This window comes from Rhipicephalus sanguineus, chromosome 6 (genome assembly GCF_013339695.2).
Source record: "Rhipicephalus sanguineus isolate Rsan-2018 chromosome 6, BIME_Rsan_1.4, whole genome shotgun sequence".
Classification (NCBI taxonomy): domain Eukaryota; kingdom Metazoa; phylum Arthropoda; class Arachnida; order Ixodida; family Ixodidae; genus Rhipicephalus; species Rhipicephalus sanguineus.
Window position 1 is genome coordinate 79,288,286 of NC_051181.1, and position 21,587 is coordinate 79,309,872.

At 44.7% G+C, this 21,587-nt stretch overlaps 1 protein-coding gene across 1 annotated transcript in view; it reads right to left on the reverse strand.

Annotated features, from left to right (window-relative positions):
* The window catches only part of LOC119395931 (solute carrier family 22 member 1-like), a 39,826-nt gene extending 19,135 nt beyond the window's left edge, over positions 1-20,691 (reverse strand). Inside the window, exons 1-4 of the mRNA XM_037662963.1 lie at positions 20,559-20,691; positions 15,352-15,449; positions 11,377-11,591; positions 9,815-9,996 (exon numbers count right to left, since the gene is read on the reverse strand). Coding sequence (XP_037518891.1) covers positions 9,815-9,996; positions 11,377-11,591; positions 15,352-15,449; positions 20,559-20,642 — 579 coding nt within the window. The 5' untranslated portion in view covers positions 20,643-20,691. The remainder of the gene's footprint in view (positions 1-9,814; positions 9,997-11,376; positions 11,592-15,351; positions 15,450-20,558) is intronic.
* Between the last annotated feature and the right edge of the window lie 896 nt (positions 20,692-21,587).

Genomic DNA, 21,587 nt, shown 5'->3' on the forward strand with positions numbered 1-21,587 from the left:
ATTTTTGGGTGTACAATGGGTGTATGTTCTGTTAAACACCCATGGGTGTTCTTTGGATTTTACACCTATGGGTCAATTCGCGCAGTGAATTGACCTGTAGGTGTAAACAGGTATCGTTGTACTGCTGAATGCAATTAACTGAGACATTGAACACCACGGGCAACGCCTCCTGAAACCACGGGTCACCACCCTGTTCGACAGAGCGTCTTGGCACAGGATACTGTTTCACGAGGCACCTGAGTGTGAAGCTACCTGCTCGTGAATCAGTAATGGTTCACCTTGGTCTGCTAAGCTTGCCACTCAATTTTCATTCTTTTAGTTGTGCATCACAAGTCTGCTGTAATTGCAAAGACGCATGTATTTCGCCTACTTTATTAGGCAAGTGGTAGTGAAAATAAAATATAGCATTGTCGTGCCTGAGGTTCTGAATGCAGTGAGTCAAATGATGTTACTTATTTTGAGCTCACATATATTTAAGCCTTTACATCCAGATTTATTTTTGAGAAATCATTTCCAAAATAATTTCATTTATTGCTTGATTGAATTGACACGTTGAATGAATGCCCGAAATACATTCAGAGTAATATATGTATTTGTTTAGCATTCATAAGCATTTGTTCAGTTTAGAGACAGTTGGCTTCACTGCTCTGTGATCATCGCAAACACCTCTCCTAACGCTTAATCTATAGCATACATATACAGTGAAATCTCGTTGACACGATTCTGCATAATACGTTTTTTAGCCTAATACGTTTTCGTTTTTACTTCCTGCCAACATCCCTTGAAAATAATGCATTTTCATGAGTTTAATACCATCACATTTTTGCCAAAACTGGATAATACGACCGCGAAAGTGGATCTTGACAGATATATCGAGAAATCCTGCGTTTATTCTTCGCTATGACAGCTCGCACCGCGTTCCAACAAGCCACGATCTGCGCGTAGCAGAGCCGCTGAGACCACAGCAGCACCAGTTTAGCGGCGAAAAGATCGCTGCTAGGCGATCGTTTCTTTGAGATTATATATTACATATATATTGCCGCTTTGTGAGGGCCTCCCCTCCAGTGAAGGGAGACTTTAAGCCCTGCTTGTAGTCAAGCAGCCCTTACTGTGTCGTCGCAATGCTTACTGCGATTCGAATACACTGTGTAAAGCATAACAAAGCATAACACTGCCGCAGAAAGAAAGCTGCGCCCACGCGACCCAACAAAGACCGGGGCGCCACCTCCTCTGCCGGCGCAGCCGCCGCGCTTGCGCAGCGCGCGGAACAGCTCTATCACCACGTGACCTACGCAACGCGCTCAGACACGCCGCCGGACTCCATCGTTTTCTGCGTGTGTCGTGCATCGCCTCCCGATCGGTCGAGTTTTGCAATCGGTGTGTTTCGGTTCTTTGAAGTGTGCGTGCGCTGTGTGCTCGTCCTTTACCTTCTGCCAGTGCTGCTTATTACGAAGATGCACTATACTCAAAGGGAGACCTGCAGCTTCATATCGTGGAGCACTCGAACTGAAACGGTATGTACCACTATCACGTTGCTACGACCAGCGCTTTGTTAACTCCGAGAGCGCGATCTAATGCCGTTAACTAAGCTTTTCTTAACTGGTTGACGATCGGTGAGCATTTGCTAACGTAGCGAGCATATGTGAGTGTATTGTTTCATCGGGATGAAGGCAAAGTTGTGTGACATTAGGCGCGGGCAAGCTTTGCTTTTTTTGGTGTTGAAAGCAGTGTGCGCATGCGCGGCTGTGATTCGGTGGGGGATTTGAACGCAGTTGTGGCGGTGCCCTCCTGTTGGCGGTGGTGTTGGAAGGGGGCCCCGCTCTCGATGAACCACTATTTTGATTTAAGAATAGTTGGGTTGTGACGGCGCCTGTTACCTCTAAGCGTCAAGCGTGTCTAAGGCGCGTATGCTTCGGCCTGTTGGTAATTCAAGTGCATTTTTTTCGCACAAGAAAAAAAAAACAGGACAGAAAACAACGACGTGGTGTCCGCGTCGTTCTTTTCCGTCCGTGTTCGTTTTGTGCGCTAAAACTACCGTGATGCACGGGTTGATGCGTGTGGGTCATTTTAACGCAGCATGTTGCTTCGTTTTAGGTACGCCGCGCGAAGCTCGCCTAAGTGCAAATACATTCCGTTTCGTTAAATTCGTACCGACGTTTTAATTCATCCGTAACATAGGTTTCCTGATAATGCCGGCACCCGTGCACGGGGAGCCGTTCGTTAAACTTGACTTGTGTTAGAATGAATTTTTCATGTCTGTGTGTGGCCGAATCGCCTTAACTACCTGAACTGTGCAAGCGCTAGTTTGAGCATCAGTGTGCACTTAGACGTGCGCAGGGTTCCCCATCAGGAGGGAGGGAAGTAGGAAGGTTAATCGCTGCCCCCTCCCCCCGCCTTACTACAAAGTCAAAGTAGGGGGCAGACTTTGCGCCCCCCCCCCTCTGTCTGAATTGACTAGGGGGGTCGCCCCCCCCCCCCCTTCGTGCGTACGCCTGAGTGCCCGCGTTCGAGCACAATTTATTTTATTGTATTCGTTTCCATTATGTCTAGCTTTCATTATTTTGTTGTGGTTATTAAGAGTTATATGCGCCTCGCCTCGCTTTGGCGTTGTAACTTCGCTAAATACTTTTACATGTACAAACATTAAAAAACGCAGTTTGTACGACCACCTCCAATGATAATATTTGGTAAAAGACAAGCCTAATGATTTATAAGACATTTGATTATAAGATTTATAAGACATTCAAGGCTGCAACTTGCAGCCTTGAAGAGAAGTCCTTGTGCAGAGTTTTGTTTTATATGCTTTTCATCGCTGTGCAGGAATCCTTCATGCCACTAAAGAATGCTCCTTTTTCTTTAAAAATGCGGATGATATTTGTCAAATAGTACTTTCTCTTTCCCAAACAAGCTAATTGCACGTAGAAAAGCTGTTAATTCTCTCCAGTTCCATATGGGCCATGTTATGAGCTTCATTTTTGGATGGTACTATCGTGAACAATATGAGCTCGAACACGCGAGCGCGTGGCGAACAGCCTTGAACCTTACGTCGGCTGATTCGCAGCGGCTAGAGTCGCTGTATATGCTACCTTTAGGTAGCAGAGTTGCGCATAGGTCCGGCTAGCAACCAACGCTATGCTGTGAAGTCGCACTCCGTTTGTGCAGGCGACATGCCTACCGTGTCGGCGATTAACATGTCTCGCGTGTCGAAGATCGGCGATAAACATTGGCTGTCGATGAATAGTGTTAATTCATTTCGCTGCAGCGGCGGTGTCGAGAAATACAAAAATTGGCCCGAGCGCCAGCTTCTCCGCAATGCGTGGTTGCTAGCGGCGTTTGGAAGACAGATGCGCAACTCTGCTACCTACAGGTAGCATATACAGTAACTCTAGCAGCGGCGGCTGTCGGAAACAAAGCGGAAAGGACGCCGCGCTTCCACTAGCTGTTGACCCTCCCGCTTCGATATTGTTGATGCGAAAGAGCATCTTAGAGAGTGTCAGTGGCCGCTAGCGGTGATATGAATTCCCATCAACGCGAACAGCCACATCAGACTAGGTACAAGGTCAATCTAAATAGGTCGCGAAAGTCGGAACGAAAAGTGGTCGGAAACCTATTGCGACAAACATCAACACCCGCGTGACGATTAAAGCGCTACTAGGTGAGGGGGGGACAAATAATGAAAACAAAAAATTAATTAAACGTTTATTTTCATTAGTTTTAAATTTATTTGTCACGAATTAAATGAGTAGATTACTTTAATCAAACTTTAGTCTTGGGCATGTGGTTGAGTGGCCAATTTTTTTCGTTTATTTTCAGAAACAGCGGGCACATGCAGGCAGTCTGGTAACATGGGCCAACGGTTTTGCGCATCTTGAGATGCAAATGTCGTCGCTCGTTTTTGCGCAGTAGGTTTGTGCCTGTCGTCCGTAGATATTTCCTCGCATAACCGTTGTTTTCTAGTCGTGGTACTTGGCAGAAGGTAATATAGCCCATCGCAGCCATCGGGAACGGTTTCAGTGACTGTGTTTTGCCAGCGCGCGGCCGGCGTGCTGTCGCCCTTCGGGACGATGAGTCCGCCACGCTACGCGAAGAAACGCTGCGCTGTCTACGGATGCAAGAGCAACACGTGTGCAAGGTTTGTGTGTGTGATGATGTGGATTGTGTGGCCCGTGACGGGGCGAAGAGGGAACGACAGTTCTGCTCTGCGAAACGCCTTGGAGGGGAAGACGACGAAAAGGAAGCGCGAGCGGGGCGTGCGGCTCGAGGAGTTGGAGCGCGACACGGTTGGAACGGCAGCCGCTGGTCGGCGGTTCGGGTCGCGACATCGCTTAACCAGGCGTCCGGCAGCCATGTGGACCTGGTGAGCCTGATTCCCGCTCTGTGCCCGGTGCTGACACAGAGACCGGCAGCCTAGTCTGTTCCTGGCCTGAGGTCCTGGGGCCCGAGTGGTGTCACGAGGTGGCCGCGGCTCATGTTGGCGACGGGCAGCTAACCTGCGCTGCAGTGGCCTGGTGATCTACCGGCCTGCAGTGCCATCATCACCACCACTACCACCTCGCCACGGTCAAGGCAGCGTGACTGTTGACTGCCCAAGGAGTACCGGTGACGACCGACCTCGCCGCAGCGGCAACAGTTCATAACGGCGAGTAGGACAGTTTGTGTGCGAGGCGCGTAGGACGTTTAGGATGTAAATAAGGAATGCTGTAGTGTGTTGTGTGTGAATCGTCAGAGTTATCGGTTGTGTTAAAGTCTGTGTTGTATGTACAGAATCACCTGACTGCCGGTTGAATTATTTCGGATCCTGGGCCCACATTGCACCATCACAGTGTGCACGTTGAATTGTTATGCTACTTCTGATTACTGTGTTATATATTTTGGGGTAATATCCTGTTCAACTGCAATATTTCGCCAATAAAATACACCTTATTTATCAAATCTGTCTTTTTCGTCTTCCCGTTATCTTGCAGGCTTCCATTATGGAGCCGTCATAGTGATAAGAAAAAGAACATGCAGCTATAAAAAAAAGTAAGAAGCGGCGCCCTGTCAAAAAATTTCATAATTTCGCGCCCATCGCGTTAAAACGTGACGTCATTTCCGCTTCCGGTTGTGTCGTCATCTTTTTCTTTTTTTTTAATTCTGTTTGTCCCCTCCTCACATAGATGGCGACTGTTGCAACAACTAGCCACCGGCTTGACACGTGGGCTTCTACGGAAGTTACGCTACCAGTTTACATATACCTTGCTAGGTAGCTGCTGAGATATCGGCAGTGACGTAGCCTGCCACGATGCGCAGGCCATGCTTGCGCATCGGTGTCTCGGTGGTGTCTGCTGAGGATTTTCTGCGCCTCATTTATTTTGTTATCATTGCTAGCGGTCATTGGCACGCAATCAGCCGACATCTCGCAGCAACGCTAGCGAGGCGGGAGCGCCAACAGTCAGCGGAACAGCGCCCCCCCCCCTCTCCCCTCCAGTTTCGGCAGCGCCATCCACGTATCACCCTATCTCAGTTTTGAGGCTATTTTCCACGTGCTCGTATGTTCGAGCTCATATTACTCACGATAGTACACGGTACAGAAACTGTTATTTACTGAAACAAATAATTGAAGTCTGCGTAGCGCTTTCCAGACAATGATCTTTTTATTTTTTATCATGCAGGGAGCGAGCGTTCCAATAACACCTTGCATTGTGTACGATGGCCCCGATCTTCCCTATGCAAGCAAGCTTTTCCTCCATGTGGACAAAGAACTGCTCTTCAGTGGGTCCAATGCCGAAGAATGAGTAGTTGCACTCATGGCAGCACATTGGCTGTTAAATATCGACTGCCATCACAAGGCGTTCAACGTTCTCGTCGCTGTTGAATGGCTCCTTCTTGGCCAGTGGGTAATGACTCCGAGGACACAAGTAGTAAAGCTCCTGAACATTTTCAAGAAAGCCTAGAAAATAGGCCTTAGCTTCTGCTTAAAGTATGTCGCCACCTGTGATTAACTCGAGCTTAAGCCATAAAGTTATATTTTCATATGGTAACGAGTAGTTATTTGTTTTACATTATACAGAAACGAATACTATGGCGGTACTAGTATTTCATTTCAATTTCTTGCTCATTTTCTTGTGACATTTTAATGCAAGCCATATTGTCTCTGCTGATTTCAACATGTTCTCACAGGTCATTCCACTTTGTGGGTTATTGGCTTAGTTTTTATATTCAAGGGAGTTTGTGACTTTTTTGCAGTAGTTTTAATAATTGAGATCTTTTGCTATTGAAACTTTTGCTTAACAAAACTGCCAGTACTTGTCAGTGAAATCATTGCATCGAATATTGTTTTAAAATTTATTTTTGAGCTATATGACAAGCTTTAAGTTTTGTCAATATTTTTAAAGGAAATAAATACTCGTTTTATTCAATTACTAATTATTCTGTTGTCTTTGCTTGGAAAGGGATAATCTTTAAATTTCTCTGAACATGCCCGTGTAAAATTTGATTGAACTGTTGTTATGTAGGTAATGCTTCTGCAGGGCTGTCGTGGTCATAACGTCTCTATTCCCATGCATTTCCTGCATATTACCGCATTCAGCATGCGCTGCAACGTGCGCGTCATGGCCCGATTGCTCACTTTTTTGTGTTGGAGCCACAATCTATTGCTCTTGAGAAAGTGGGAAAGATTTCATAATTCCAGCAATGTGCACAGTTTTCTACTTCACTCATGTACTTTCCCAGAAAAGAGATAATATGGAGGCCTGCTGTGGAAAACGACATTCTGAGTCCTTAAAATGTTGCGTGAGTTGTCACGGAGCATTGATACCCTGCTCGTGTATCAGCTACAGCTGTGTGATGACAGTGTTTACCCTACTAAGAAAGTCGACAACAGGCACAATGGTGTGGGCACTGCTGGAATTTTGAAACTTTAATAATCCACTTTCTCATCAAGGAATTGCACATTTCTGAACTATCTCTTTAACAGGAGAACGACCAGACCGTACCTTGCGTGTTCCTGTTGATTTCAAACACATACACTGATGTTATGCAACCCATTTAAGACGATGGCACCTTATTTTATCAACTGCATAAGTGCAGGTATAAGAAGTGGCACCAATATTTCCCTTCTTAGGAAGGGCAACTACAGCGGGAAAATTCATGCTGGGGTGCGCCCGAAGGGACCAGGTGTCTGTAGTGCCCCAAGGGGGCTGACAGGGACGAAGGTTCATTTGTGCTTCTCCCTGTAACTGCTACCTTTTCGAGGGCGGTTTCATCTAATACACCCCACTCGCACGGGTGTAGCTTGTTCTAAGACCCATACTGCACTATACGCCTGTGTTACAATGAAGCATGTTAAATTGAATTCCTCATTATGAAGTGGAAATAGCGCCCTTGCTTCATATTTTGACACAAACGCCTTGGTCATTTGTGCTCCATGTCATTTGTGCTCCTTGTTTGGCGGCATACGCGATGCCGCTCCGCACACTCGAGAAAGGTCATTGAATACTGTAGAATTTGTCTCGGATGTACGAGCTTTGTGTTTATAAAAGCTTGGCTTTATTTTGTACTATTGGATAACTGTGTGAACATCTTGCAATGTGTGTCAACACATTTTAAGTAACGACTTTGTATTCAGTCACGATTGCACTGTATATGTAAGGGCCACATATGCTGTGCTTCATATGCACCATAAAATCAGTGCTGCTGCCAGAATTTTCCTTCTGTGGCAGGAGCCACTATAATAGGTCATGCGCCCTTGAAAGGACTGGCTAAAGGGTAAGCTTTCTAGCGTTTCAATGGGAGCCAACTTGGAGGGGGGAACCACTCGAATTATGGAAATTTTTGCCTGGATGTTTGGGTGTAATTGTGCATAAACAACCTAACGCCCTTTTTCTCGTTTGGGTGTAATTTGCTTTTACACCCTACACCCTTTTTTTCATTTGGGTGTAATATGCTTTTACACCCAACCACACCCATTGGGTGAAAGTTTGAAATTACACCCATTGTATAGGTGTAATCCTGCTTGGTACACCTATTTTTTGGGGTGTAGGGGTGTGAGTTATAGACACCAAGTTACACCTATACGGGTGTAAAGTGGTTTACAGTGTAGATCTGCTGGTATTAGTTGGAACAGTGCACCGGTCCGGCACCTTATGCCTTTGCATCGAATACGGAACACTGGGCCGCACTGCTCGTGAGCACTCACGCTTGTCAAGCGCGCCTCGCAAGCATGGATGGGGAGAGGAGAACTTTCTGTGTTTGCCTATGCGCAGGTATGCAATGTCTTCCTTGTCGCAAATGTTATTTAAGTGTGTCAGGTACTAAACTGCTCGTGAGATAAAGATCAGGCTGTGCATAGAGTATTCGACACTTTCGTGTGGGGGGTATTGCCACGCCCGCCTCTTCTTTTATTTTGATGTATTCGGGTTTCACCAGCAAGGGCGGTTATCAACGCTCCACGCTGACCGCGCCGCAGTGTTCGAGAAGCTTCGCGAGTGTAGTAGATCGTTTTGTTAAGATTGCACGCAGGACGCGAATAGTCTAGATTATTCCAGTGCTTGCGCGACAACCAGTGATAAGACTGAAAAGTTCGATGCGTGTTGTATAAAAGACGGCGCATCCCAGCCATGAGCAGTTGATCGACGGTCGACACTCTGTTCGCCGCTATGAGTGTATTGCTGTAGTTTGACTTTCAGTTTCCCGGCCACAAGTTCGGCCAAATAGAGTTTCATCTCTGACGTGCTGACTGCTGCCTTCGTCGACGTCACGACCACGTGACAGTATCAATTGGAACCTACGCGCAGGGATAATTTGTTTCTCCCTTCAGTATCTGCTGGGATAATACATTTCTTTGTACACACTAACTTATGCCTCGGTTTGTAGTAGGCACGTTGCTTATAAATGTACCGTGCTTGTAATCAGCCAAGCCATGTTTAAAATACTGCTTTATTGTTAAATTCGAGGCTCTGACTTGCTGATGTTTGAAGTTTGAAAAACAGCGCCTAGACGAAAAGGGTGCTTTATTTTCGGAAAAATACGTAATTCCATTCCCGTTCCATTCCGTGCGAAAGGCGCTTAATTTCATTCCCATTCCATTCCTCCAAGCGTTGTCCCCATTCCTTCCGGGGTCGTGAAAATTTGGAATGATTCCGGAGTCATTCCAATTCCGGAATGGCAACTCCGCAACACTAGTCTGGTATAGTGAATATGCCAGAGTGAGCTTATATATAATCATTACTGACTATATTGAGCAAATGAAGAGAAACATACTAAAAGATCTCGTTGGCTATCTTGTGCATGAAGCGTATTATCTAGCCAACGGCGGCCTCAAAATGAAATCCTGTAGTACAAAAGAAACCCTGTGGTTTTTATAAGTACAAAAGTGGCATGACGTTTGTTTCTTAGGCAAGTGGTCATGTCTTTTCAATTTTTTTACATCGTTCTGCCATGTAGACAAAGTCATACACCTTTATATTCACTTTTACGCCACGTCCATTTTTTTTTTGCGACGCGAAAACGCTGGATTAGACGAGTTAATAGGTTGGCCGAAAATTGTTGTTCCACGCGTCTTTTGTTAGTCGTATTTCTGCGATTGCTACGAATTCTGGTTCGTGGAAAATCTGCAGATATTACTGCACACATTGATGTTTAAAAATTTTGTTGGCGGCGGGTACAGGTTAGTTTAGGTTGCATATACGGGCATCATGAAATCTCTCGGACTGTCGAATGAAAAGCCGCACGTTACCACGGTCCGTCTACATTCAGCGGCTCGGTGTAAGCTACTACACGAAAAGTAGCATGGCGTCCCACAAATGTTGCCAACTGCATATGGGCCCCTACTGACCAGCAGCATGATGTATGGCGACCCGAGCGCGCCAAGCACGTTGGATCCTTCGCCCCAGCAGTAGCCGAAAGTGCGGACCAATTGCGGGAACAGCTCGACGTTCATCACGGGCAACACGGTGCCGGCCAGGGACTGCGCCGCGAGGCCCAGCACCAATAGCACCGCGTACTCCAAGTAGTCCTCTGCAGTGGGAAATGCAAGCTATGACAAGAACCAGGTACGCCCTTGCCTCTGCGCGTCTACCTTCTGTAATTTCTAATTGGCTGTGACGCTTTACTATTGAGCAGGAGGTCATTGGTCCAATCCTTAGCCATCTTACTACATTCCAATGAGAGCGCGCATTAAACGCTGAGAGGCAAACAAGCCAGCTATAGTAAAATATATCATAGAACTTGCTACTGCGGCGTCTCAAAGTATCCTTGCCGCCTCCGCCCTACAACCAATCAAATAAACGGCGTAATTAATCGCTAAGGACAGTGCTAGAGCGAGGTAAACGGCCTCCGCCGTTGTAGAGAGACTTGCAGGCATCTATAAAGCTCCGTTTCTAAGCGGACTCGTGCATTTATATTTGATCATCCAGTAGTATACGCCATGATGGAATGATGAGTGAAAGCTACGCTCTAGTTATCGCTTCGGAGTTGTTGCCTAAATACGTATTCCTTCTTTCTCTCCATACGCTGAAGGCCTTCATATCCTAAGCGATGCTCCTTCTTTTCAGCGACCCAGAGTATAGGCGCTTATAAGCCGAAATAGACAATGCCAGAACGTTTAAAGAGGGCCTGCAGCGTAGTTACAACAGCAGTGTACTTGACCGTGCATGTTGAACACACATTTCGCGGTAGTTGGCCTGCAAGGCAGTAAATGAGTATGATTAAGTACCGGCTGGCTTCTGGCTGATAATAACTCATCAACTTCAATGTTTTCAGCTATTGATCTAACGGCTATATATTTTCTATTCGGTGAACAGCATCCTATAGAATCGCGCACATATCACGAAGTCGGCTGTTTAGGATATGCTGAGAAAAAAAAACACCCATCGTGATCGAAGATGATATACCAGCAAGGAGACAACGAACACAGAAAAACAAGGCGACAAGACAAAGCTAGACTGACAACTAACAATGAATTGTTGGTTCAGCTTGTTCCTGTCGCCTTCATTTTCTGTGTCCGTTGTTTCCTTGGTGGTATTTCACCTTCAACCATGTACCAACTGGCCCAACTATCAAACTCGTTGCTCGCTTGATCGTTGTTCTACTACATTTACGAATCGCTCAATATGTGGCATCTCAAAATCGCATTTACTACGACAGATGTCAAATGCGAAACAAAGCAAATACATCCAATTAAATCAAGGGCCCACAATGGCCGCCGCTGCATCGCATTTCTGTGACCCGAACCGTTACTACAGTGATTAAACAGGTTTAGCGACATGGCGAGAAACGGTGCATTTAGTATAACACGAGTGATGACTATGACTCCCATTGCGGGTCGCAGTGATAAAAACATTTGCTTTTCCTAATTTGATGCGCAAGCGTAAATTGAAAGGATTGGCTTATGCTCACCGTCATGCACGAACACGATCAGTGCCCAGGACACGCCCGAAATGAAGAAGCACGTGGCTACGGTTCTCCGTCGGCCGTAACGCTCAATGAACGCGATGCTGGCAACCACCGACGCCATGTCCAGCGTGGCGAGAGACTTGGCCACTAGAGAACCGAGCGTCGAACGTCGCACTACGTGCGAGATGGCGCTCATGTACGCCAGGCTCCACGAGAACCTGCGAGAACGGAGACCACGTGATAATTAGACACACGCAACCCTCAGGTACAGCACTCCTGCACCGATCATTTTCGACGGTAATTTTAATGATAAAACGTGAACAGTATCTTGGACGGCATGAAACCGCATGGTTCCTGTAGATGCAGAGAAACTTCCGTGCAATACTGTACATTTGGAGTGCGATTAGATGCGTCACAGAGACGTAGACGTTATTTTTTTCATAGAGAAATTGTAAAAAAAAAAAACTGAACCCGAATGACTCTATTCATCGCGACTCTCACGTATAGGCTAACATCCGAATGCTTTTCCAAACTATCAAATGTACTGAAACTATCAGGCCTGATTCCGGCCTAGTTGGTATGTCGACGTCTCTTAAGGTAGATAAAGCGCACGAAAGCATGGACAGCCGTAGGAAAAAAAAAGACAAACAAGTCCTCGTGTGTACGCTTTCCTTTCGTTGTAAGAGTTCTTGTGCACTTTACTTGCCTTAACTTGTCTCTCAATACTGGTTAACAATTATCGTTGGTTGCATGTGAGCCCACGTCCTTCGTATCGTCAGTGTGAGTGATTCGTCATTCATTACCGATAAAAAAGGCAAGTATACTCTCATTAAAAAAATACTACAGAAACTGCACCGTGGTTTTCTAAGTAAGCGTAAGCACTGTGACACTAGCCCGTCTCTTTCAATTCAATTCAATTCAATTCAGCTTTATTTCAGGTATTTCCTGAGGAGACAGAGCCTAAAAGCTTTAGTCGCCTGACGGTGGCCTCTGCCCCCCGGGGTTCGCAACAGGTGCAGCACAGAAAGCAAATAGTAAACCTATACATTTCGAGAAAATAAGTTATATACAAAATGAAATAGTAATGATATGATACACCGGTAGTAATTACAATGATGCAAAGTGTTGATCACGGTATAACAAAGTGGTGATAACAGTGGGCAAAAATAAAAGAAAATGAAGAATAAAAAAACACTTGCGCACACACACAAAAGAGACATTTCGGCACATTAAAAATGTTGTTTCAAGACAATTGTCAATGTTATGCTCATATTTATTAGCAAAAGAGATATATGATGTACTCGACATTGCAGAAGGTTTTAGAGCGGCTCATTTTATGATCACTGCATGAAACATACTGAACAAACAAGAGTTACAGGTTTAAAGTGTTATGGAACACAAGAAGTAATACCTACGAATTTCTAACTTGGAGACAGCATAGAGACCGTTACGTACCGACTTCAGAAGTTAAGAGATGTGTCCTGAATATTTGCTTCATTTCTTTTTTGCTGAATCAGTCCAGCTGACTGTGTCTTCGTATTTATTCAGGAAATGCGCGATTTGATAATGTATTGTCTGTTTTCTGTAATATGTCCTGACTTAAGGTAGTTGACGTTCAACTTTCCTGAATTTATATGTATCTATCGGTAGGAGTGTTTTCTTTAAAGGCATTTGTTTTGCGTATATACTGCAATAGCTTAAAGAAACAGATCTGATTCGGTTTAAATATGCTGTGTTTATTGAACAATTTTTGTGTGCGTAAGTCGCGTATGTCTCCTACATAATTTTCAAATAGACGCAGAACCCTTTTCTGTAAAACTAATAACCGATTGTAATTGGAGTCCGTGGTTGTTCCCCAGACTAAAATACAGTATGTAAGTTTTGAATACACTAATGAATAATAAAGTTTTCTTTTTAGCCACAGTGGTATTAACGAACGAATTCTACGAATGCAACCTATGGTTTTGGCTACGTCTGCCGTCAAATGTAAAATGTGTGTATTCCATTTAATGTTTTCATGGAACCATACTCCCAAAAATTTCTGTTCCTTTGTTTGTGTTAGTTGTGTGCATCCATAATTAATAACAAGATCACCTGCATCCCGCTTGCTTGGCGGTGCAAATAATATGTATTGCGTTTTATTGGCATTTAACTGTAACTTATTCTGACATAGCCATAGAGGTAATTCTTCTAGATAAGAATTTGCCATCGATTCTACTGAGTTTATATATTTGCCGTGAAAAATACGCTGGTGTCATCTGCATATATTACGATGTCTTGTTTTATACCTATATCCGCTATATCATTGATGTAAATTAGGAATAATGTTGGCCCGAGTATCGAGCCTTGCGGTACTCCGGTTGTGGCCTTTAATCGGCTAGAGGAAAAGTCATTCATTGCTGTAAATTGATACCGATGACGTAAATAATTTGTAATGAGTTCTAGTGGAATGCCCCTTATCCGATATTGTTGAAGCTTCAACAACAGCACTTCATGATTGACGGAATCAAATGCTTTTCGCAAGTCGAAAATCAACCCAGCGTGTAATACTTTTGCTCAATTCCTTGAATAACTTTCTCCTTTCCATGGAGTAATGCTTGCTCCGTAGACTTTTGTTTTAAAAAACCATACTGAGAGTTGGATATTATGTTGTATTTATATAAAAATTTCGTCAATCTTTCATTTATGGCCCACTAAAATATTTTTGAGAACAGTGGTAACACTGAAATAGGTCTATAATTGCCAAGCTGATTCTTGCTTCCTCCCTTGTAGATAGGAGTTACCCTTGCTATCTTTAGGCAATCTGGGAATGTGCCTTTTTCAAACATTAAGTACATTATGTAAGTAAGAATCGGTGCTATGACGCTGGCGACATGCTTCACTGGTTCCGCTTTTATTTCATCGAATCCTGCCGAAACGTCATTTGACAGTTTACTACGCAGCAGCTCCGTCTCTTGCATAGTGACTGCCTCAAAAAATATAGTATTTGATAAGGGATTGAAGGCCTGCACTGGCAATTCACTATCTACATTTACGCTATCATGTTTTCGTGCATTCACGAAATATTCATTTACTGTATCCACTAAAGCTTCGCCTGTTATGACGCAATTATTAACCACTAGTTCTGCAAGAACCGTAGGAGCTGTAATTCTTCCGGCGACTTCACTGACAGATTTCCGCACATTTTTCGTGTTAGTTTGGTTATGCGTGAATAGGTTCTGATAGTAGTTATTCTTTGCTTTTTTCAGATCTGCATTAAGTTTGTTTCGCATCTTCTTGTACTCTGCGAACAGTTCAGGGGTCCTACTAACAAGAAAGGCATGATACATCGCCTTGGATACCCTACATGCTTAGAAGGCTTGGGGGGTTTGAGTCCTATGTACTTCGGAGGTCAGGGGTTCGTTACCCTGAGCACTTTGAAGTTTCGGTGATCGGTCGAGATTTCGAGCCCCTATACACTTGAGCGGTTCGGCTTTCCAGTTCCTGGACACTTCTGAAATCAAGGGCCTGCCAGTCTACATGCTCAGAATAAGGTCGAGGGTTCAAGCCCCGACACATTTGGTAAGCCGTGGGTTCCAGTTGTTATTCGCTATATACTGTTAATATTTCACGTGGATGTACTATGAAGTCCTATGTGTTCCTGTGGGAGACGCCTTAGGTTACGACAGGAGAACGGGTGAACGGAATTGCCGAGAAAGTAGCATGATGATGCTTAAGCATTAAAAGACGCCGCCGAATCACGAAAATTCAATCTTGCGGCATAATATGTCCTCGGCTTGACTGAGCGTCACCGAAACCTTGGTAAAGGGAGCAGTCCGTAAGGCAGCAATATTTGGTACGCACTCTTTTGCTATTGTTATCCATCTACAAACTGAATAAGAAGCAACCTTCGCGCAAATAAGCATATGCGAGTTCCGTCACCACCTGACGTCCTGACAGATTTGTACTGTGGTCTATGAGTCATTATGATCGACCAACCTGGCGAGGAGCATGACCAGGATGTAGCGGAGGTAAGGTGACGTCATGAGCACCCCGCGTGACGACTCCCTCAGCACCGCGGACCAGCGCTCACAGTTCTGAAAACGTATGCTTATGAGACATGCACAGCTGAAACGCGTTCATTTTTTTTTCACTAATAGGGATAAATTATTACACGGTAGACTCATGTGAGTGAGGAATTTTAATTCGCAGTCTTAACGAGCTGCGGTTCTTCTACAAGTACGAGACCTGCTTGCTTCGTTTAATTTCTTCCGACAGCAAGTATGAAACTTACCGCATTATTCTGCGTATTTCACCGCTATCGAACACTACCATGGAAGCAAACACAATTTTTTTTAAATCATGGCCTTATTCGTTAAGTCATGCCGATCGTGATATAGACTACTCGGTCTTCTATATTGAGGCCAGAGCGACTCAAGCTGGTTTGGAAAGCTCATTCATCGATTAAGCCATCTTCGATGAATGGATTGTTAGACGAGTTGGTGCGTCATAATTTAAAAAAGCACAAAAAATGAGGACACAAAGGCGCTCCTGTTGTCGCCTTCCTCTCTGCGTCCTCTTTTTTTTGCGCTTTCTTTCATTAAGACATCTTCTGTGCCACACATGGTGTTTTGAAATTCCTATTACTATAAAGCTATTTACGATTACTTGCGATTTCTCTGTTGGAACATACTACGTCGTTGCTAGGAATAAATAGATTGGCCGGAATTTCTGAGAATTCTTGTTCTCGGGCAGGGTTTTTCATAAATTCATATTTAGGGCTGCCAAGCTGTGGGTGCCGCCCTTAGACGAGTGCGGCGCTTACATGGACCTATACGATATTCATGCCGACGGCCAGTCTGCACAGTCGTCTTGTAAAATACCTAGGTGTATATAATTTTGTTTCGAAGGGACCACCTCGGTAGATTATCACTGATCTTGCAATATACATGAACATGCTCATACACAAGAGACATATTGAAGCTTGTCAGAGGAATATTTCAATACCGAACTATTGCACCCCTTTTCTCGCCAGCGCTCTGTACAATTTTTTTTCAACATTGTTTATTTCACCAATTGGGAAATCATTCAGTCGGTAATATGTAAAAAAGAGCGAAGGGTCGCACGTTCGAATCCCGGGGGGCGCACTACAATTTTTTTATTCTGCTTTATTTTTCTTTGTTGGTTTTATATATATATATATATATATATATATATATATATATATATATATATATATATATATATCCGGGACCTGACGGCAACGGCGACGACAAAAATCAGCCGGGAGCGTCCATATAATTGCTATCCCAATAAAAAAAAAACAGAGCACAATTTCCGAGAGAACTTGTCGTGCGAAGCCCATTTATTTTCTTTTACGTGCTCAGAGGCTTCGTTTTGTACTTGGCAAAATTCCTCAGTAGGTGGCCTGTTTCCTCGATTCTTTTAAGTTCTTCGGTAAGGTGTGTCATAAATGACTCCGGCTTAGGCTTGTAAACTAAACGTTAATCCTGGCCTATTTTCTTGGCTAAACCGCATCCTTCTCAACAGCTCGCAGTTCACTGCACATTAATAACAATTAACTCAGCATATCTACGTTAGATATGATGTTCCCTAAAAGTTAAAGGTGCCTTTCTATTCATAAGGGATAGTAACGTCTCCTTGAACGAGATTTCTGGGAATGTTTCACTATTTTTTGATGCATGTGTCATTGTAAGCGAATTTTACAGTATCATTAATAGAAACATTTTCTAGCAGATGTGGCATATGAACAAACTAAAGCCGTTTGAATGTAGAACTATACTGGTTACTCATAAAACATTTCCTTCTCCAGTTTATTGGTTCAAAAATACTTTCCTGTAAGCTGTAGTGTTCACTACAGATACCTAAGGAAGCACGTAACTTCAACACTTTTTTTTGTAATTACATATTGGAAGCATAGTGACAGCAGTAACCACGCGCTAGATATTTACTCGCCCAGGCTTCTTCGTTTCTTCATAATTAAATATAAATTTGTTCGAGATCTTCACTCTAATCAAATAGACTACGCTTCATCTATACATAGATGAAGTGTAGAAGATCTCGTACAAATTTAGATTTAATGATGAAGAACCGCTAGTCTATTTTAATTAGTGTGAACATTTCGTACGTTATCTGCATGCTGTATATCGGATCCACGTTCTGTACTCAGATTCTTGAAAGTGTCCGGAATAAAAAAAAAACCGCTTTTCATTTTTAATAATCATAGCTACCTACAGCGGGAGGTCGACGAAAACATCTTCGTAACGTTACTCGACTTCCCGCCCATCCTGAATAGCCTTCGTCTTGCGGTATTACAATTCATCTCTCTTTTTGCCGAGATGAATTGAACCACCAGCATACATTTCACTCCGCAGTGATCGGCGCCACAAAGTTGACATTCCTGCTGCGTTGCACCTCTACTCCCGTCTTTTCTTCACGCAACCTCAATAGTGTGGTGAAACAACCTCCATGGCGTGGTGGTTGCGATCGAAGGCGGCGAACAATTTCGCACAGTCATTTCCGACACGACCTGCAGTTTTCAAACGATCCTTGCATCGCCTTTCGCAGCATTTTTATGTCTCATCGTTTTTTCGAACATTGTGGCGCCCCTCCGGAATGCAACTGGTTGTGGGTGTACGCAATATAATGAAAGCGACACGAAGGCGGAAAACACATTCTTCGAGGGGCAGGCTCGTATAATAGACATAGAGGCATCTGGAGTGCCGCTTTACGTCTGGTTGCAACCTGGTCGTGCTATCAAAAATTGTTAACACAGTTTCACAACTGTAAGAGGACTTCCGAACTATAAGAACATAAGTAAGCCCAAATTATTACGCTAGCTTCATGATCAGTGTCTCGAGTGTATACTTGTGGCCTTAGTAAATCATCGTCGCTATCTACCAATACCTTTGAACTACTGCTGAAGCAGTCCTAAGTGACTAGTGTATGGCATGACCTAGAGAAGAGAGTGAATTCAGAGGCCTACTTTTGTTAGACACTGCCATAATAAGACAAGAGGTAATGAAGTCAAGGAAAGCCGACAGAGGGGGGTGTTATTTGCAGTTTTTAACTGAGGTTCAGCAAATATTAGATAAAGGAAAAAAATGAATCAAAGTGGACGGAAACACAACTCGCCTCCGATGGCAACCTAACGCACAACCTTGGAATTACAAGAAGGTTGCAGACATGAATTACCAAATATAGTTGCATACTAATATGCGATAACAATAACTACAGCTTTTTAAATTTCTTAAAGCGGCACAGCTGCTACGGCCTCCAACGCCTTTTTTTAATTATCACTATAGAACCACTGCCTTTGAGCACGCTATATGACAGCTAAGCTATACTAAGCGTATGCTGGTACAAGTATAATTCTTTGCTAAGGTTCACAAGTCCTGTATACACAGTCTGCATCACACTTGTCTGGAACGGTCAGTCAGCCGGTTCAGCTACCATTTTCCCTTTTTTTTTTGCAAAAATATCCAGAGACCAACGCTGTAACGATACAAAACACAATAAAAACAAAACACAATACGATGTGTCCCTGTGCCATAATTAAAGCATAAACGGAAGCTTGTAACGCGTGGTAGCATCTACGGACGCCGCCAGCCTCCACAGCCGTGCGCTCGACCGACCTCTAACTGACCTTTCAACCTTGCGTGCTCAGCACGCGCCCAATAGCTTACATTTCTGCGCCACATCACTATCATAACGATACGGAACGTACACTAGTGATGCAGAACTATCGGTAAATTGACTATCGATAGTATCGATAGTTTTTTTGAAACTATCGATAGTGTAGCCAAACTATCGATAGTGATATTATCGACAAACTATCGATAGTGCAATCGGTAGTACCATCGTTAATATTACTGGCGATATTACTACCACGCGAATTTATGGCTTTGTTTTGGCGTATTCGGGTTTCACCTACAAAGACTGTTAGCAACGTTTGGCGCAGACCGCGCCGTAATGTTTGAGAAGCTTCACAGTCGTTTGAGATTATTCTGTTAAGATTACGTGCCGGACTCGAAAAGTCAAGTTTATTCGAGAGCCTACGCGAGCACCAGCGATTGCGCTGGAAGGTTTGATGACTGATGTATAAAGGACGATGCGTTCCACCGATGATCAGATTACTCATCGGCTGACGACTGCTCCCGCCGCTGTCAGTCAGCATGTATCGCTTGTATTTTGAGTTTTGATTTTCTGGGCACAAGTTCGCCCAAATAAAGAGCTCCGTATTCCCCAGTCTTGCTGCAGCATCACCGTCACAACCACGGGACAATACTATCGATAGTGGTGTGAATAACGATGCAGTTGCTGGCCGGCCATATTGCAAAATATTTGCGATATCCTACTACCAGCTTCGCTTAATTTATGAGCAATTTTTGACAGAGAAATTAATTATTCCCACAGCGAAAATGGCGGTATACATTCATCAATAAATTCATATCCAAAAGCAACCAGTTACACCTTACAATTAACTTCTTGATTTTTTTTTAATTTGAAATCATAAAATGCAATGTCAGTATGTCCCACCACATGTAAAGGCTTCTTTTCCGCTACAGCTGAACAGTTTGACTTTATGATCATGTGTCAGCAAAGCACTCTGGTGAAGAACACAAGCATGTCAACTTTCTTGCTCTTCAGCCTGCTCCTCCGGCTCCCCTATGTACCACGCGCGCGGGGAACCAAGTTTATTCTGCAGTGAGTCCGCGCTGTTGATTTTATACTATCGATAGTACCATCGAATTTCTTACTATCGATAGCGCTATCGATAGTATTTTTCACCATCGATAGTTCGATAGTGACACAGCTATCGATAGTATCGATAGTACCATCGACAGTTCTGCATCACTAACGTACACGCAAAGCGCTCGTGCACGAAGCCACCCGCCATGGTGCAGTGTATTCACGCGAGCTAAGAATGGTCCAGCGGGCACTGCGGTAAAGATGAGGTAAGTTACAATTACAAGACGACGAAAGTGTCACGCAGGAAGAGCTAGCCTCCAGCGCTTGCACTGTGCTGTACTATCTACGCATGTCGCTTTTTTTTTTCTTTTTGTTGCGCTATTCTTTAATTAAGCTACCGCACCAACTAGCCCAGGCTTTCGCCCTATATATGCTGAAGTTATTACATAACACGCGCGTAGCAGCAGTGGTGCGGAGGCAGAAACGTGTCGTACCTTATTGAGTTCCTTGCTGGCGTCCTTCCACAGGAACTGCGCCTTCTTCCGGGAGACACCGTTGAGACGTGCCGCGCGCATCATCACCGCTTCGGCGCGCGCGAACTCGCCCCGAGCCACGAGCCATCGCGGAGACTCGCTCACCGCCCTGCGTGTCACACGTGACGTGGGAGATTAGTCGGCCTCAACAGCGCCTCCAATGCTGAACATTTGTTGGACGTAAACTGGATTAAGGCCGCGGTGGAACGCTGTATTTAGAAGTAGTGCTCCAGCGCGGCCGTGCTCGACCACATTTCATCGGTGTTGTGAAAACGCGCCCACCGTCTGAACGCGCTTGCTTGCACAGAGAAAGTACCTAAATGATCAGAGTTTTGGAAAATGCGTCAATCAGTTGAAGGCGTGTGCTTGCGTGCGGGATGTTCTTTTACTGCGATAGCCATTATATTGCTACATGCATATTGCCAGCCCCTTGAACCATGCGCGTGTGCGCCGGACGAAGAGAAGGAAGATCTCTCTCCGCTCTGGCTCTGAGCTGAAACGGTCAGCGCTGCGACCGCTACCGTAAGTATATCGTGTCAATAGTGTACGGACTACAGTCTACCGAGTCGTCATTCACGTAACATATTTGGTGGAGGTGGAACGTCTTACCACGAAGCTTCGCAGCGGCCTCACCGTCCAGTCTCCGGCCATGGCTACCACTGACAACAGGCCGTCTCCGTCTACAGCTGCGGCGCCAACCACAACTTACCTTACGGTGTCCCACCCCCGCGACCCCGGTACATTTTCCGCCCAAGCTGGTCTTGACGTTGACTACTGGCTCAGCATGTACGAGCGTGTTAGCCAAACTCACCGATGGGACCCCACCATGATGCTTGCCAACGTAATCTTCTACTTGGGAGGCACCCCGCGTGTCTGGTTCGACACCCGTGAGACCAAGCTCACCCGCTGGGACATTTTCAAGGAGCGACTACGCGACATCTTTGGGGACCCGTCCGGTCACACGAAAGAAACTTGCCACCCGTGTGCAGT